This window comes from Ovis aries, chromosome 3, assembly GCF_016772045.2.
Source record: "Ovis aries strain OAR_USU_Benz2616 breed Rambouillet chromosome 3, ARS-UI_Ramb_v3.0, whole genome shotgun sequence".
Taxonomy (NCBI): Eukaryota; Metazoa; Chordata; class Mammalia; order Artiodactyla; family Bovidae; genus Ovis; species Ovis aries.
The window spans coordinates 92,745,784-92,763,956 of record NC_056056.1 but is presented as its reverse complement, the minus strand read 5'-3'; the positions used below and the strand labels follow the sequence as shown (position 1 = coordinate 92,763,956).

General features: G+C 44.9%; 1 protein-coding gene across 2 annotated transcripts in view; it reads left to right on the top strand.

Annotated features, from left to right (window-relative positions):
• Window positions 1-18,173, top strand: part of ADD2 (adducin 2) — a 125,244-nt gene that overhangs the window by 82,250 nt on the left and 24,821 nt on the right. For both annotated transcript variants that reach the window (XM_004006050.6, XM_042246317.2), the window contains exons 5-10: window positions 157-308; window positions 734-814; window positions 4,255-4,404; window positions 5,557-5,700; window positions 7,550-7,648; window positions 12,427-12,603. In XM_004006050.6, the coding sequence (XP_004006099.4) occupies window positions 157-308; window positions 734-814; window positions 4,255-4,404; window positions 5,557-5,700; window positions 7,550-7,648; window positions 12,427-12,603 (803 nt within the window). The remainder of the gene's footprint in view (window positions 1-156; window positions 309-733; window positions 815-4,254; window positions 4,405-5,556; window positions 5,701-7,549; window positions 7,649-12,426; window positions 12,604-18,173) is intronic.

Genomic DNA, 18,173 nt, shown 5'->3' with positions numbered 1-18,173 from the left:
TCTCCTCTGAAGTCAGGGTCAAAGGATGTTGAATTCCCTGCCCACAGGAGTCTCGTGTATGGATGTAGCACCCAGGAGAATTGGGAGAGGGTGGGGGCAAGGCAGGAGAGTGTGGGCGTGAGTTCCTGACCTGAAAGCTGCCCTGTGCCCCTTCAGGCTTCTCCATGATGACGCCCATCAATGACCTCCACACAGCCGACTCCTTGAACCTGGCCAAGGGGGAGCGGCTCATGCGGTGCAAGATCAGTAGTGTCTACCGCCTCCTGGACCTGTACGGCTGGGCCCAGCTGAGCGACACCTACGTGACGGTGAGGACAGCATCCGGGGCTGGGTGGGGCTCTGCCTGTGGCCTCCCCCAGAGGGAGACTTCCTGAGCCTTGGCGTGGCTGTGACACTGCTGGCCGTGAGCTCTTCCAAGGTTTCTAGCCACTGTGGCTACCTGAAATAGACAACCTGCCTAGCGGGCACGTCTCTGGATGAGGAGCCAGGAATTTCTGCATCCTATTTCTAGGGCTACCCTTGACCATTGGGAGATTCCTCTTATAGCTCCATTTCCCTGGCTCCAAATAAAGGCTGAGTCTTCATCTCTCATGGGTCAGGAGGAAGTAAGTGTTCTTGGGGTGGGGGGAGATTTGTATGCAGTGGATTCAGGGGTAAAGGTGATTCAAGCACAGTATCATTGGAAATGGCCCCTCTCCCTTCTCACCACTGGGAACATATGTCTTTCCTCCAGCTGAGAGTCAGCAAGGAGCAGGACCACTTCCTGATCAGCCCTAAGGGAGTCTCTTGCAGCGAAGTCACAGCATCCAGCCTGGTAAGTACAGTGTGACATCTCACTACCAATTTCTTGTTGAAATGACAGTACCATCTTTGCTCCACGCTGCTGCTACTGCTGCTGCTACGTCGCTTCAGTCATGTCTGACTCTGTGCGACCCCATAGACGGCAGCCCACCAGGCTCCCCTGTCCCTGGGATTCTCAAGGCAGGAACACTGGAGTGGGTTGCCATTTCCTTCTCCAATGCATGAAAGTGAAAAGTGAAAGTGAAGTCGCTCAGTCGTGTCCAACTCTTAGCGACCCCATGGACTGTAGCCTACCAGGCTCCTCTGTCCATGGGATTTTCCAGGCAAGAGTACTGGAGTAGGGTGCCATTGCCTTCTCTGTTGCTCCATGCTAGCCACTGCCATCTTGTCCTTCAAGCAGTTTGCAATCTGGTGGGAGAGAGAAGTCACATGGACACCAAAACAAACTGTGCAGAGAGCATGATGTGACCAAGAGACCAAATGGGAAGTGAAGGCAGCAAAAACACTAGGAGGGAGAGGGAAGGAAAGATGAGCCTAGAGGCCTCTGAGCCCAGGATTGGACTTCAAAGGCTGGGAGTCAGGAAGCCTTCCTGGCTCAGGGGTACATTAGAACAACAGCCAGTGCTTTGTCCCAAAGAATGCAAGTTTCTTCTAGTGCTATGAGAGAGAGCTTCTGGGTCCTCTTTCTGGGCTGAGTTTTCAAATTTGCACAATGGTAGTACCCACACACCCTATGGCCCTGGAGCTCTCCTCAAGAGGGGAGACTGTCTTCTCACGGGACAAAGGCACTGCGTGCGACAGTAACTGTCCTGTTATGCTGTAGAGATTCTGGCGTGACAACAGGTCACATATCCACGGCTGAGATAAGGAACACACGAGGGCAGAGAGAGCTCATCCCAGAGAGGGAAGTCTGAGTGGGCCACCCAGCCGAAGAGGCTGGGGAGCTGAGCTGAATGGAAACCAGGGTCTGCATCAGACCCTTGCAGGTTTAAGTTCCTGAGATGGCAGGGTGGCTGCCATGTTCATGGGTCAGGCCACTTGAAAGTAATGTTCATCCTGTAAAATTCACTTAAAATAGGATTTAGTGAGAGAGGGCTGTTGACCATCTTGTGCTTCTGCTAGAACTGGTGTTGTCAGTAGCGTGTTCCTTGCTTTGGTACCACTTGTCTACCTGGGCCTCTGGGCTGGGTGTGGTAGGTGTGTTGTGGAACTGCCCTGTGTGCTGCATTCAGGGGCCTGTCCCTGTGCTGGAATTTTAAGAGCCAAAGCTGACATGGTTTTTAGAAAGGAAAAATCTAGCCTGCTAATGTCCAGCAAACACTTCTAGTCAATAAGTTAGGCTAAATTAACTACCTACCAGCTTCTGGGAGACGGCTCGTGGAGCAGGAGGTGTTTTCAGCCTAAGGGTGTTTCAGGATTAGGGTTGTGTTGAGTGATTTGGAACCTAAGAAGGAGGTGATGGGGACTTCCCTATAGCTCAAGCGGTAAAGAATCTGCCTGCAGTGCAGGAACCTATGGTTCGATCCCTGGGTTGGGAAGATCCTGTGGAGAAGGGACTGTCAATCCATTCCAGTATTCTTGCCTGGAGAATCCCATGGACGGAGAAGCCTGGCAGGCTACAGTTTATGGGGTCACAAAGAGTCAGACACAACTGAGCGACTAGCAGTGTCTGGCCAGGGGCAGTTCTAGGGTGGGGGCGGTGCACAGAATGAGGCCAAAGCTGCTATTGGTGCAGGTGGGATGAATGTCTCCTGTTAACTGGGAGGAAGTGTCAGTCATCTACTGAGATGATCTTATGGTTTTCATTCTTCACTTTGTTGATGTGTTGTATCGTACTGATTAATTTGCATATATTGAACCATCCTTGTATTCCTGGGATAAATCCCACTTGATCATGGTGTGTTGTTGTTCATCACCAAGTCATATCCAACTCTTTGCAACCCCCTGGACTACAGCACATCAGACTTGCCTGTCCCTCACTATCTCCCAGTTTGCCCAAATTCATGTCCATTTCACTGGTGATACCTCCAACCCTCTCATCCTCTGTATAGTCCTTTTAATGTGTTATTGGATTCAGTTTGCTAGTATTTTGTTGAGGATTCTTCCATCTATATTCATATTCATCAGTGATATTAATCTGCGATTTTCTTTTTTGTGTGAGATATTTTTCTGGTTTTGGTATCATGATATTGGTGGCCTCATGGAATGAATTTGGGAGTGTTTGTTCCTCTGCAGTTATTTTGGAAGAGTTTCAGAAAGATAGGTATTAACTCTTCTCTAACTGTTTGATACAATTCACACCTGAAGCCACCTGTTCTTGGACTTTTGTTTGCTGGAAGCTTTTAATCATAGGTCAATCATGTGATTGACCTGTTCATATTTCCTGTTTCTTCCTGGTACAGTCTTAGAAGGTTGTTCATCTCAATGAATTTGTCCATCTCCAAGGTTGTCCATTTTATTGGCATATGTTAATAGCTGCTTGTAGTAGTCTCTTATGATCCTTTGTGTTGGTCATGTTTGCATTTGTACAAACTTGTTTTTGCCTTTCCTTAGACATGATTAAGGAGTGGCTTCTGTCTTCTGTGTCACAGTCAAAAGTGGTCTTCTCTGATGATGATGTTCTGTGAGACTGTTTATGTTAAGCAGGAAGTGCTGTGGCTTAGCTGTGTGCCGGGCCAGCAACAGCCACCAGAAGTTATGTGTGTGTGTGTGTGTGTGTGTGTGTGTGTGTGTGTGTGTGCGCGCACACATGCATGGGCATGCATGTGTTTTCACTGTAACACCCACAGATTATGAGACCAGGGACTGCTCTCTCATTTGTCTTTTAAGACCTAGCTTTTGGGTGACTGGTAAATGGATGTTCATTATATTATCCTCTTTGCCTTTGTGTGTGATTAATTTTTTTCAAAGTAATAAGCTGGAAAAAAAGAAAAAGGCTCAGTTAGATGCTGCTTCCTCTGGGAAGGCTTCTCTGCTCTCCTATTTCCACTGGGATTAAAGACTCATCCTATCTGCTTCTAGAGAATTCTGTGAATGACTCTCTCCCTGCACCTTGATACTCAAACTGTGGTCCATGGACCAACAGCAGGGGTATCACTGGATTCTTTTTGGAAATGCAGACTCCCAGGCTGAGTTCTTGGCCTACCAAATTTGAGTCTGCATTTTGATAGGATCTCCAGATGATCCTCATGCACAGTAAAGTTTGCGAAACTCTCGCATTTTTTGTGCTGAATTAAACTTGCCTTTGTTTCCCAGTAGCCTGTGTGCTTACCTTGCGGGCAGGAACTCTTCCCCCCACGCCACCACCAAGCACATCCATTGCCCGTGGTGTGGTAGAGAGTGGACGTTGGTGGGTGGGCATATGCCTGGCCCACCTGCAGGGAGGGGAGTGAGGGGCCTCTGCCTTCTGGTGGTCAGAAGTCTGTCTTCCTCCTCACCCCCACCCCGGCCCAGATCAAGGTAAACATCCTGGGAGAGGTGGTGGAGAAGGGCAGTAGCTGCTTCCCCGTGGACACCTCGGGCTTCTGCCTGCACTCGGCCATCTACGCTGCCAGACCCGACGTGCGTTGCATCATCCACCTGCACACTCCGGCCACGGCGGCGGTGAGTGTCAGCTCTTCAGCCAGCATTTCAGCCCCCATGGCAGCAGCCCCATGGCACCTGTCTCTCTGAGAGTCTCCCCAAGGGGAGACATAAGTCCCTCCAAGCTAGGAGCAAACTCACCATTTAATGCAGTTCTGGAAAGATTCCCTAGAACTCAGGCCAAGGTGAGGAGGGACACCCGATGTGGGAATCTCCTCCTCTCCATTTTTCCGACTGTGGAAGTCTCAGTGAGGGGAGATAAGGTGAAGGTGTGTACTGTCGGCCCCTCTGTGTCCCCCAACTGCTGCATACGCAAACCGGCCCCACTTGTCTGGGTGATGGCACCTTCTGAGCCTCTGCTTAGGTCAGGCTGGCACCTGCTCCCTAGCCCAGACTCTGGCATGGACAGGTCTTGTTATGAGATCAGATGGTGGGAACCTGCACTGTGTCCACTTTTCACAATGTCTGGGGTTGGGGTAGGGGGCTGAGAGCTGGGGCAGGAGCAAAGAGAACTGGAAGAGAACAGAGGGAAGGCCATCAAGGAGCAGGCTGTCCCCTGAGGGTCTCTGGACATTTCTCTGTCTACCTGAGGTGTTGCAGTGTACCTGACACCCAGACCCCAACTTACCAATCCCCTGGCCGTGCACCTACAGGGGCAGAGCAGACCTGCCACTGACTTGTGATTTTTCTCTGCAAAATCACACTGGTTTACAAGCACTTAGACCTTCCAAAAGTTAGACTAAGGCTATGTGATGTATTTGTGCCAAGTGTGCATTTCTGCAGAGCTGGGGCTGATGTGAACGGCAAGATGACTGAAGGAAAGTGAGAGGCTCTCCAATCTCTCCATGTTCCTTGCTTTTAATAAAGACCAAGGGTTGGCACATGGTGGTTACAGCCTGGGTTTTCATCGTCTCTCCTAGCACTTGCATTGCCCCATTGCTAGAAAAATGGGAGCTTCTCAATGGGCCTCCCTGTCAGTGAAGAGTCGTGGCTGTTTCTGCAGCCAAGGCTGAAGGTCTCTACCAACCCACCCCCTGGACCCTGGACCCTGCTTCACCGCTGCCTGTCCCCAGACAGAGCTTGACTGGGCCATCTGAGGAGAGGGCCACTGGGACAGAGGGGCAGGGGGTGGGGAGGGTGGGGGTGAGCTAACCATTCCTCATCTCACCGAAGGTGTCAGCCATGAAGTGGGGCCTCCTGCCTGTGTCCCACAATGCCCTGCTGGTGGGGGACATGGCATATTATGACTTCAATGGCGAGATGGAGCAGGAAGCTGATCGGATCAACCTGCAGAAGTGCCTTGGACCCACCTGCAAGGTTTGGCTCAGCTATTCTAGGAAGATGCTCTGGGAGGGGTTGTCAAAAACCCACATCACAAAAGGGATAACTATTCATTGGAAAATGTTTATAAGTTGCAGATAAACAAGAGCAACAGAAGAAAGGAAATAATATTTCACCCTACCCTTTGATTTTGATGCACACTCCCATATCTATTCACGTAGATTTACAAAACTAGGATTGTAAAACTCTTCTTTCCCCTTAGCAATATAGAGTCAACTCCTCTGTAAGTTATTAAAATACTTTCTAATCACTATTTTAAATTATATGTCACTGTATGAATGGCTGTGCCGTCATTTACCTGAACAGTCCTCTGTGGTTGGACACTGAAAATATTTTTCTCCTCGAATTTTCTTTTAATATAAACAATCCATGATGAAAATTCCTTCTGCTACATCTTTGTGTTTGCTTCCTAAAGGATGCATAGTATTACCGCATAGTAACAAACTGCCCTCTCCTCCGGACGAGGCTAGTATGTATGAGAATGCCATTTTTCTATAGTCTCCTCAAACTTGAGTGTTCTCCCTTAGTTTTTATTCTTTTGCTAACTTGACAGAACAGAATCTCATTTTTATTGCTTGATTTAAGTCTGAAGACCTATTTTTATAACAGCACATAATCAGGGCTGGTGAGCTTCGAGGGGGACGTTTCAGAGCCAAGCCTGGCTTGATGGGCACTTTGCCCCCTTCCTTGCTGCTGCTGGAGTCATCTCCCATTTGAGAGTCCCTGTCTTCCCATCTCTAACATGGAGCAGAAATCCCTGCTACCCTCTCCTGCCTTCCTCTGAAACTCATGAGCAGAGCCAGGAGAGGGGTGATGTTCGCAACCCTGAAATGCTACAAAAAGACAAGGGGCGTTCACTATTTGTAAAATCTTTTGTGAGCAAGAGTCATAGTCTCTTCCCATCTCTGTGGCTCTTAAGAGGAAAAAAACTCCAGCTGTTTTCAGCAAGAACAGATATGAGGACTAGGCCACTGGGTCTCAGCCCAGGTACTGGAAGGATGGATCTGATGCTTGGGTCTGTGTCCCAGCCCCCAGGTGGGTGTCACCTGGGTATTACTCAGAGCATCCTTAAGGATGAAACCAACCAAGAAGGGAGGGTGCACCTGGACCTTGGTGTAAATTGATTCCTGTTTTTCCCCTTTTTAGATCTGCCTGCCCCTGGCTGAGTCAAAAACACTGCACCATCAGTGATGGCCTGGGTTCTAACTCTGCCCCTAATTAGCTGGGGGACTTTCAATTTCTTTAGGCTTCTATTTCCTCTAATGAGATAGAATAAAATGTTGCTATGGCCTCTTTCACAGAACTTTAGGATCTTAGAGCTGCCAGGCTCCACAGAGTTCATGGGGAGAAAGCCTGGGGGCCAGAGGTGACCCAACTCACCTGTGTATGCAGGATCATCTCTCGCGGATCACTCCCTTGGATTTGATTCACAAGTCAACCCAGTCACAGGGGACAAGTTGGACCCTTGTATTTAACAGCAAATACATTTATTCACTTTGACATACCATTCATTTTTCAGACTTCTAAGCTCTCAGGGCCTAAAAAAACCAAGCCTTGCCCAAAGAAATCCACAAAGCTATTCAGTCTCAGTTTTAAAAAGCATCTTCCATTTCTTCGGGTATATGCCTTAAGCATTCTTTGGGGTGGATATTAAAACTCATGGGGGTTGCATTGGGTTTTTGCATAGGGAGAGTGAGTGAGGAACTAGGGGGCAGGTGTTCCAGGATGAGATATGGAAATTGATCTGAATAAAATGAAAAATCTCTCCCTCTTAACTGAAGTTTAGAAGGCTGAAAGTGTCAATTGGCTGTTTGCTCCTGTACAGATCCTGGTGCTAAGAAACCATGGAGTGGTTGCTCTGGGTGATACTGTGGAGGAGGCATTTTATAAGATCTTCCACCTACAGGCTGCGTGTGAGATACAGGTAAGCATGTTCCTCTGGACAGCGGGCCCAGGAGGGGCCCCAATCGGGGCCAAGGGGTAATGGTGGTGGCCCCATGCGCTGTGATTTAAGGAGACCTTTAAGGGAGCCTCACCCTGTTTCTCTGCCTTATCCTTCTAAAGTTTCACACTTAGTTTTACAGCTTTGAAATTTTTTATCACCCTTGCCCAACAACCAGCACCCAACTCTTGGGGGTCAGTGTTGAGGGCAGGAAGATGCCTGGGCTCACCAGTAGGACAGTGGGAGGGCTGTCCCGTGCTCCTTTGTTACCTGAGTGTCCCCTCACAAACACCACCCAGGCAGGTCTGCTTTTCTTTGCTTGGCGGAGGCTAACTTGCCACGACCCTGAATGTGGTCAAGTTCAGAAACAGAAATGGAGAGAAGGCCCAGGTGGAGTGTTGGCATGGCAGGCCTGGCACCAGGGAAGCCCCAGGGTGAAGTCCAGGGAGCCTGTGGTGTGGTCCTCCGAGCTGGTAAAGGACGAGATAGAGGGTGGGTGGAGACGCAATAGGAAGACACACATCCTGCAGTTTTATCAAGTAACAAGGTGGTTTTGGTTAAGCCGAGCACGTGCTCCTTCCAGTGCAGCAAGCCATCAGGGGTGAGTAGGGGGGTCTTGCACAACTGACTGGGCTCCATCCTGGGTTCTGTGCCCTTGGGTCAGGGACTTGCCCCCTGCAAGCCTCCATTTCCTGTTTCCTCAGCTATAGAACTGGGTCTATAGAGACCTTCTGAGGATGGCCTTTCAGACAAGGAGAGGTGTTGCTGATGGTATTTTCAGGACTCAGTTGACAGGGGAGGCCAGCTGCTCCAGGGTGAGTCAGCTCTTAGCAGCCCTCGTGGTGTCCCGTCTGCCCTCTCCTGGCAGGTCTGGGCAGAGCAGTGTCCCAGGAAGACCGCTCACCCTTCTCTTGGTCGCTATGCAGGAAGAATGAGAGTAATCCCAAAAGCATCACTAGTGAAGGCTGTACAGGTGGGACCTTTCTCAGTGGTTTTTAAAGGATAAGTTGAGAGGACAGTGATGAAGAGGTGACCCCTCCCCCCATCCAATGATGCTGGCCTTGAACTCTGACCCCTGGATGATGTTAGAACCTGGCAGAGCTTCTGATAAGCCCACTTTCTCTTCTCTACATCTGAACTCTGAAGAGTTTCCCATTTTTCTGTAGAAGGAGGCTTCTGTGAGAAAATAGCTCACGATAAAGCCTTACCTCCTTGCAAAGATAGCCCAGCCCTAAAAACGAATGGATAGAGTACGCCTCCGTAGGCTCTAGATCCCCAGAAAGCACCCCTGTGCTATTTAACCAAAGGGAGGAAGTCCATCTAGCTGGGCCTTCGGCTAGATGAAGGGCCGAGCTGCCCGCCACTCTCCTGGACGGCCCCTGCTGCTCCTCTTGGCCCTGCCTGCTGTCGCGTTCTTTTCAGTTGGGACTGGTTTGATGTGACTTTTATAAAGTACATCAGGCAGTGGGGGCAGATAACCCCAAGAAAGGCTCCAGTGTCTTTTTTCAGTGAGTGGAGCAGGAAGGCTTCTACAGGGAGAAATGAACTGGAAGGAGTAGAAGAAAAACAGGAGAGATAGATGAAGGGTGTGGGTGGATTAAGGCTCAGAAGAGACCAGGTGCCAGCAGCCTGCAGAGCTGTTGGGACTGCAGCCCCTGCAAGGGACATTTCCAGATGGATGACCTGCACTGGAGTTCTGCTTGCATCGTGGGACTAATTTTCTCTCTCAGTGACCTTGGCAAGTAAGCAGATGTGTCTGTGGTCATTTTAGTGGTTCAAGGCTAAGAGCCTGTTCCTCTCTCCTGGGGACAGCATTCTCTTTGCTTTCCATCCATTTGGGGTTCCAGGAAACTGGGTCATCCTCTGCAGAGAGGTGGCTACCTGCTCTGCTTACAGGCAGATGAGAAGAAGCTCAGGCAACTCTCCATGTGCTTCCCATCGCCATGGAAACGCATAGGGGAAGAGGGAGGTGGGAGGAGGCAGCTCATGCAAGGAAGTGGGCAGTTCTCTCCTCCTCCACAAATGACCAGTCCCCGGGGCACTGCTTCTCAGCGTTCCATGGTAAAGCCTCAGAATTTGTTTTTCATAAGTGTTTCTGTGGCGGTCTTTTTGCACCAGGTGCTGTTCTAAGAGTTTTAGGAATACCTTAAATAAACCCCATGAAGTCAATATACAATTTTCATTTTATAGGGAGGGTAAAATAGCTGCTTAAAGTTACACAGCAAGTAGGTTTACACTGCAGAGCCAGGATCCAAACGCAGGTAGCCTGGTACCCAAGTTCTATGTCTTAAACACTGCCTCTCAGGGCAGTAAAGGCTGGTGGGAAAGGTCAGCTGACAGGCTGGGGCCTATCCCCAGGGAGCTGGCACTTCAAGGTTTCAGGGTCCCAGGGCTAAAGCCTGCCTTGACCAGGTAGGAGTCCAGGATGAATGTGGTAATTGATCAACCAGCTAGGATTCGCTATCTTTGAGAGTGTATTTCCGCATGCTCAGGCTCAGTGCCGGGTGTGAGGGACTTCAGAATTAGAGAACAGGGCAGCAGAGGGCAGAACTGGGACCAGTGAATGAACATGATAAAAAGGTAGATTTCAACTCAATGTGATCTCTATCATCTCATTGTAACCCTTCTAACATTTGGACAATAATACTTTAGGCTGCCTCTTCAAGCATGGAGCTGACACCTAGGAATATTAGATAAGGACTCTTATTTTTTGTGAGAGTATGGAATAAATGGCCTCTAGGTGTCTATATTTGCAATGGAGGCTTCTATGGGACACATGCCTTGGATGAAGAGGGTGTGGAAAATGCTTGTTCTTACTTCTTCCTCTTCACAGAGTGTTGGGGGTCACTGAGAAGGTTGCCTGGCTGACCTCCAGGAAGTCTCATGGGGCTGTATGTTACCCTGGTGACTCTAATACTCTCTGGAGTATGTCCAGGATCCTCAGGGCTTCATCGGCCTGGGTTTCTCATCAGGCTACATCGATTTCTTTCATCTTCAGTAAAACAATAACTGACATAAAAACTGGAACACTGAAAGTTTAAATAATCAGAGCTGTTCCCCCATAACAAGCAGGTTTACAGGGAGTAACAAATATTAATCAGAACGCTAGGGTCTTGATGCTGTGTCTGACTCTTTGCAACACTATGGACTGTAGCCTTCCAGGCTCCTCTATCCATGGGGATTCTCCAAACAAGATTACTGTAAAGAGTTTCCATGCCCTCCTCCAGGGCTCTTCCCAACCCAGGACTCAAACCCAGGTCTCCCGCATTGCAGGCGGATTCTTTACCATCTGAGCCACCAGGGAAGCCCGAGAATACTGACGTGGGTATCCTGTCCCTTCTCCAGGGGATCTTCCTGACCCAGGAATCGAACTAGAGTCTCCTGCATTGCAGGCGGATTCTTTACCAGCTGAGCTACTGGGAAAGGGTCTTGATGTGCAGTACAAAAAAAACTTCAGCTTCAATACTTACAATACTTGGGATCCACCATTTCTCTCTGTGTCTGGACTTAGCCAGGAAACCACATCATAGCCAATTGTATCTGGGTGGCAGATACGGGGTGTAAATAGAATGTACTTTCAGATGAGCATGGAATTAGAAAATAAGATTAGTTGGATTCATGAATGTTTTTAGGATCATTCTAAAACTGCCTGTTTTATACACACAACTCTTGTGCTAAAACCCAAAGTCCATTGCTTCTGGTTACCTGTATGGTTGCCTCCCCATGGCGCCTTGACAGTGGAGCAAACACTCTTAAGTCTGTTGGTGAAAGTTTTCTGAGCCCTATACAGAGCCTGACTGTGCCTGTCAGCTGTTCCTCTGTCTCCTTTTCCTGGGCTTCCTTGAGTGACTAAACCCATTATGGAGGATATTCTTCCTTTAGACCTGTTAATTCATCCCAACAGGCCACAATGATATTTTGTTGGCTTAGAAGCCAGCTTATTTCTTTCAAGTGACTTGTTTTTTAAGGGGAGATATTTCAGAAACAGAAAAATATAGGGAATAATATAATACCCACTCTCCACCCACCAGACTTAACAAATATCAACAGCTTTTCTCTTCTTGGAGAAGTAAAATATTATAGACAAGAATTGAAGTCTTTTTCTCAAATTCCTTTGTTCCCTGGAAATAATCACAGCTTGAAGTGGGCCACTGTGCCAGGTAACTTTTCAGTTCCCTGCGCTGTTTTATTCTCAAGATTTAACTTTTGCTGCTGCTGCTGCTGCTGCTAAGTCGCTTCAGTTGTGTCCCACTCTGTGCAACCCCATAGACGGCAGCCCACCAGGCTCCCCTGTCCCTGGGATTCTCCAGGCAAGAATACTGGAGTGGGTTGCCATTTCCTTCTCCAATGCATGAAAGTGAAAAGTGAAAGTGAAGTCGCTCAGTTGTGCCCGACTCTTAGCGACCCCATGGACTGCAGCCTACCAGGCTCCTCCGCCCATGGGATTTTCCAGGCAAGAGTACTGGAGTGGGGTGCCATTACTTTCTCCTAACACTTGCTATGTCTCCCTAAAAACTGATATTAGGAAAAAAATACTAATACCTTTGTCCTTGGGAATGGGCACATGCCCTACAAGTTTGGAGCAGCTTTCCTCTGGGAGGAAAAAGCCAAATACAACTCAATTTTCCAGAGATTTCTGTTTCTAATCTTCCCTGATCCCCATTCTCTGTTACGCACAGGAGCACAGAATGTGTACAGGGTTGTGGGTGTACACACACACGCACATGTGTGAGCTGATGGCTTTCTGCTTGTTGCCACAGGTGTCTGCTCTGTCCAGTGCGGGGGGCGTGGAGAACCTCATCCTGCTGGAACAGGAGAAGCAGCGGCCTCATGAGGTGGGCTCTGTGCAGTGGGCAGGGGGCACCTTCGGGCCCATGCGGAAGAGCCGGCTTGGGGAGCACGAGTTCGAGGCCCTCATGAGGATGCTGGACAATCTGGTGAGTCTCCTGCCATTGTCCTTCCAGACCAGTCCTTTGCAGCTTAGCCCCCCAGAACCAGTCAGTATGAAGCACTCAGTAGATGTGAGAACTGCCAGCATCACAATTCAGTTGTTAAAGCCCCTTGACTGGCAACTTGACTAAGAGTTTGTGGTCATGGTAATAGTACTTAAGTCTTCTCAAACAATGGCCTTTGCTACTCCCTTTCCAAGGGCTATGGATGCCACACCTGCTGGGTGCCCTTTGGAGAAGGGGTAGGAAGCTACTGGTAATCCAGCAAAAAGCAGGACCACAGAGCCTCTCTCATATTGTGGCTTGGTTTACTCCTCTTTTGCACTTAGCTCTGTGTTTCCTTCTAATCTCATGATTTTAACGCAGAAAACATAATAGCTTTGATTTCCCTATTCCCAATAAACAGCATTACAACACTATTCCTATTGTGATGAATCAATCAAACAATCAGGTAAAAAATTAACTGATATGTGACTAGCGTGGGCTTTATAGGGTCCAAAAGCATTATAAGACATCCTTCCTTCTGGAACTAACAGTTTAATTGATGACATATGACATAAACAGGAAACAATTCAAGAATAAAGGAAAGCATGTACAGTGAGGAACTAACTGCAAGAAGAAGCTATGACTTCCCAGATTGCTCAGAAGAGTGAAGATGAGCCCTATTATTTTTGTAACATTCCTGTATTATTTCCCCTCCTCCTGACTGCTATAATTTGGACCCTTTCATTATTATGTCTGGGTCATTGCAATAATTAATCCTTTCCTTTTTGCTTCCAGTTCCTTCAAAGCATCACCAGTTTATTACAGGGCTGAGCATGATCCACAATGAAAATACAACTCCTATTAATGTTTGTGTGTCGAGTAATCTGTGGCTGAATAAAACACCAGGACCAAATGGTTTCATGCAGAAATTCCCTCCAACGTTTAAGAAACAGACTATTCCTATGCTGTTTAAACTGTGGCAGAGAAGAGTGAAAGAAGGAAACCAAGTCATAACAGTTATGACACATTCAGACAAATCTCACTTTGAGTTGATGAAAAATGCTGCATGAAAATAGTATCTGGCATAATATTAGAATAATAATACATGATAACCAAGTGAGGGTTCATTCCTTGTATTGAAGGACGATTCAATGCTATAAATCTAAATATATTTCATGATATCAATGAGTCAAAGGATAAAAACCTATGGATCACTTTGAGATCAAAAGGTATTTGATAAAAATGTAATCTCGATTTATAAAAATAATAGGTGTTAAGTAGGATAGGAAGTCTTTTATTTACTATGATTAAAATTACCTTTTTTTTTTTTTGTCAAAACAAACACCAGTATCATGGTGAAACACTAGAAGAATTTCCATTAAATTTCAAAACTAAGCAGTGATTCTGTTCTCAGCACTATTATTTAATGTTGTTCAAGAATAATACTGGAAATCAATTCAAGGCAGTGAGATCTAAAAATAAGAGGTGTACATGTTGTAAAGAAAATAAAATTACTCTTATTTATAGTTAGTACATCTACCTACCTCTAAGGTTCAAAAGAATCAACTGAGAAAAATTAGAAATAATGAGTGCATATTAAGAAAAAAAAGGGAAAAGACTCAAATCAACAAAATTAGAAATGAAAAAGGAGAGGTTTCAACAGACAATGCAGAAATACAAAGGATAATAAGAGACCTACTATGAGCAATATATGCCGATAAAATGGACAACCTGGAAGAAATGGACAAATTCTTAGAAAAGTTAAACCTTCCAGGACTGAACAGGAAGAAATAGAAATTATGAACAGATAAATTACAAGCACTATAGTAGAAACGGTGTTAAAAATCTCCCAAAAAACAAAAGCCCAGGGCCAGATGGCTTCACAGGTTAATTCTATCAAATATTTAGGGAAGAGCTAATGTCTAGCCTTCTCAAACTTTTCCAAGAAATGGCAGAGGAAGGAACACTTCCAAACTCATTCTATGAAACCACATCACCCTGATACCAAAACCAGACTTCACACACAAAAAGAAAATTACATAGATGCAAAAATCCTCAACAAAATTCTAGCAAACAGAATCCAACAACACATTAAAAGGATCCTATACCATGATCAAATCAACTTTATCCCAGGGATGCAAGGATTCTTTAGTGTACACCAATCCATCAGTGTGATACACCACGTTAATAAATTTAAAGATGAAAATCATTCGATAATCTCAATGGATATAGAAAAAACTTTCAACAAAATTCAGCATCCGCTTATGACAAAAACTCTTCAGAACATGGGCATGGGAGGAACCTGCTTCAACTTAATAAGGGCCATATATGACAGACCCACAGCAAATATTATTTTCAATGGTGGAAAACTGAAAACATTTTCTTTAACATCAGGAACAAGACACAGATGCCCACTCTCATCACTTTTATTCAGCATAGTTTTGGAAGTCCTAGCCATGGCAATCAGAGAAGAAAGAGAAATGAAAGGAATCCAAATTGGAAAAGAAGAAGTAAAACTCTCACTGTTTGCAGATGGCATGATACTATACATAGAAAACCCTATAAGATACTATCAGAAAGTTACTAGAGCTAATCAATGAATTTAGTAAAGTCACAGGGTAAAAAATCAATACACAGAAGTACCTTGCATTCCTACATATGAACAATGAAAAATCAGAAAGAGAAATTAAGGAATCAATCATATTCACCATTGCAAAAAAAAAGAGAGAGAGAGAGAATAAAACACCTAAGAATAAACCTACCTAAAGAGACAAAAGACCTGTATACCAAAAACTATAAGACACTCATGAAAGAAATCAAAGATAACACAAACAGATGGAGAGATATATTATGTTCTTAGATTAGAAGACTCAATATTGTGAAAATGACTATACTATCCAAAGCTATCTACAGATTCAGTGCAATACCTATCAAATTTCCATGGCATTTTTCAGAGAACTGGAACGGAAAATTTCACAATTTGTGTGGAAACACAAAAGACCCCAAATAGCTAAAGCGATCTTGAGAAAGAAAAATGGAGCTGGAGGAATCAACCTTCTTGACTTCAGACTATACTACAAAGCTATAGTCATCAAGACAATATGGTACTGGCACAAAACAGAAATATAGACGAATGGAACAAGAGAGAAAGCCCATAAGTCCACGCACCTGTGGGCACTTTATTTTTGACTAAGGAGGCAAAAATATGCAATGGAGAAAAGATAGTCTCTTCAATAATTGGTGCTAGGAAAACCGACAGCTCCATGTAAAAGAATGAAATTAGAACTTGTCCTGACACCATAAATACAAATAAACTCAAAATGGATTAAAGACCATTTAAGACCAGAAACTATAAAACTCTTAGAGTAAAAAACATAGGCAGAACATTTTTGGACATAAATTGCAGCAAGATCCTCTATGATCCACCTCCTAAAGTAATGGAAATAAAAAATGAAAACAAACAAATGAGACCTAATTAAAATTAAAAGCTTTTGCACAGCAAAAGAAACCATTTACAAGATGAAAAGGCAACCTTTAGAATGGGAGAAAATAATTGCAAATGAAGCAACTGACAAAGGATTAACCTTCAAAATATACAAGCAGCTTATGCAGCTCAATATCAGAAAAACAAACGAACACAAAAAACAATCAAAAAATGGGCAGAAGACCTAAATAGACATTTCTCTAAAGAAGACATATGAATGGCCAGTAGAACATGAAAAATTGCTCAAAATTGCTCATTATTAGAGAAATGCAAATAAAAACTACAATGAGGAATCACCTGACACCAGTCAGAATGGCCATCATCAAAAAATCTACAAATAATAAATGCTGGAGAGGATGTGGAAAAAAGGAGACATTCTTGCACAGTTGATGGGAATGTAAATTGATATAGCCACTATGAAGAATAGTACAGAGATTTCTTAAAAAAAAAAAAAAAAAAAAGGAATAAAACTACCATATGACCCAGCAATCCCACTACTGGGCATATACCCTGAGAAAATCATAATTGAAAAAGACACATGTACCCCAGTGTTCACTGCAGCACTGTTTACAACAGCTAGGACATGAAAGCAGCCTAGATGTCCATCAACAGATATAAACAAGACAATAAGCAAGAATACTGGAGTGGGTTGCCGTGTCCTCCAAGGGCTCTTCCCGACCCAGGGATCCAACCCGCATCTCTATGTCTCCTGTATTGGCAAGCGGGCTCTTTACCACTAGCTCCACCTGTAAAGCCCTGTACATACATACAAGGAAATATTACTCAGCTATAAAAAGAAACAAATTTGAGTCAGTTCTAGTGAGGTGAACAAACCTAGAGCCTGTTCTATAAAGGAAAGTAAGTCAGAAAGAAAGTAAGTCAGAAAATATCGTATATGAATGCATATATATGGAATCTAGAAAAATGGCACTGATGTACCTATTTGCAGGACAGAAATAGAGACACACAGAATAGACTTATGGACACAGTAGGGGAAGGAGAGTGAGACGAATTGAGAGAGTGACACGGAAGCATATACTTTACCGCATGTAAAATAGATAGCTAATGGGAAGTTGCGTGTAACATGGGGAGCTCAACTCCATGCTCTGGGACAACCTAGTGGGGTGGGATGGGGTGGGGGCCAGGAGGGAGGTTCAAGAGGTAGGGGATGTAGGTATATGTTTATAGATTTGTGTTGCTGTATAGTAAAAACCAACACAGCATTGTAAAGCAATTATCCTCCAATTTTTAAAAAATGAGTGTATTTAAAGTGGTCAATGTGAAAATATGTGTAAAAATTAGTAGCTTTTTTGTATTTTAACATATAATAATGTATGTGAAAATATGAGAGGAGATAATCCTATTTGTAAATGCAGCAACATCATAAAGTTTTAAGCAGAAGCCCTTTAAAGACAGCTGTAAAATTTTACCAATAGACATCAGAGAAAACCTTAAATCAGTGAAGAGCTATAATTTATTCTTGGTTAAAAGCTTCAATAGGGTAAAGAGGCTTCCAAGTTAATCAATAAACTCAATGTAATTTCCTCAAAAGTGGAGCAAGATATAAGGACTTAGCAAAAGGTTCTTTCAGATGAAATTCAGAATGGCTTGGAAAATCCTATAGTGATTGCCACCACATGGTAAAGTGCGATAAGGCTTTAGTCATTGAAGGGAGGGGCATTAGTCCAGAAGGGACAGGCCAATCAGAGCTACAGCTTAGAGAGTCCAGAAATAGATCCCAGATACATGAAAATTTAACAGGAGAAACAGCCATCTTATAAATCTGTGGGGAAAGATAGACTTCTAGCCCTGTGGGAAATGAACCTAGGGTGGCTTGTTGCTTTATCCTTTCCACAAGATAGATCCCTCATTTGCCAAAAATTTAAACATGAAAAGGAAATTCATCTAGATATTTAAAAACATAGATTAATATTTTTGACGCTCTTGTGTTGGGAAAGGCCTTGTCAAGCATGGCAGGAAAGCCTGAAATCATGATGACAAATATTGACAGTTATGATTACATTAAAATTCAAATTTTACATTTTTAAAACCCACCTCACCCACCATAAACAAAACTAAAGACAAAGTA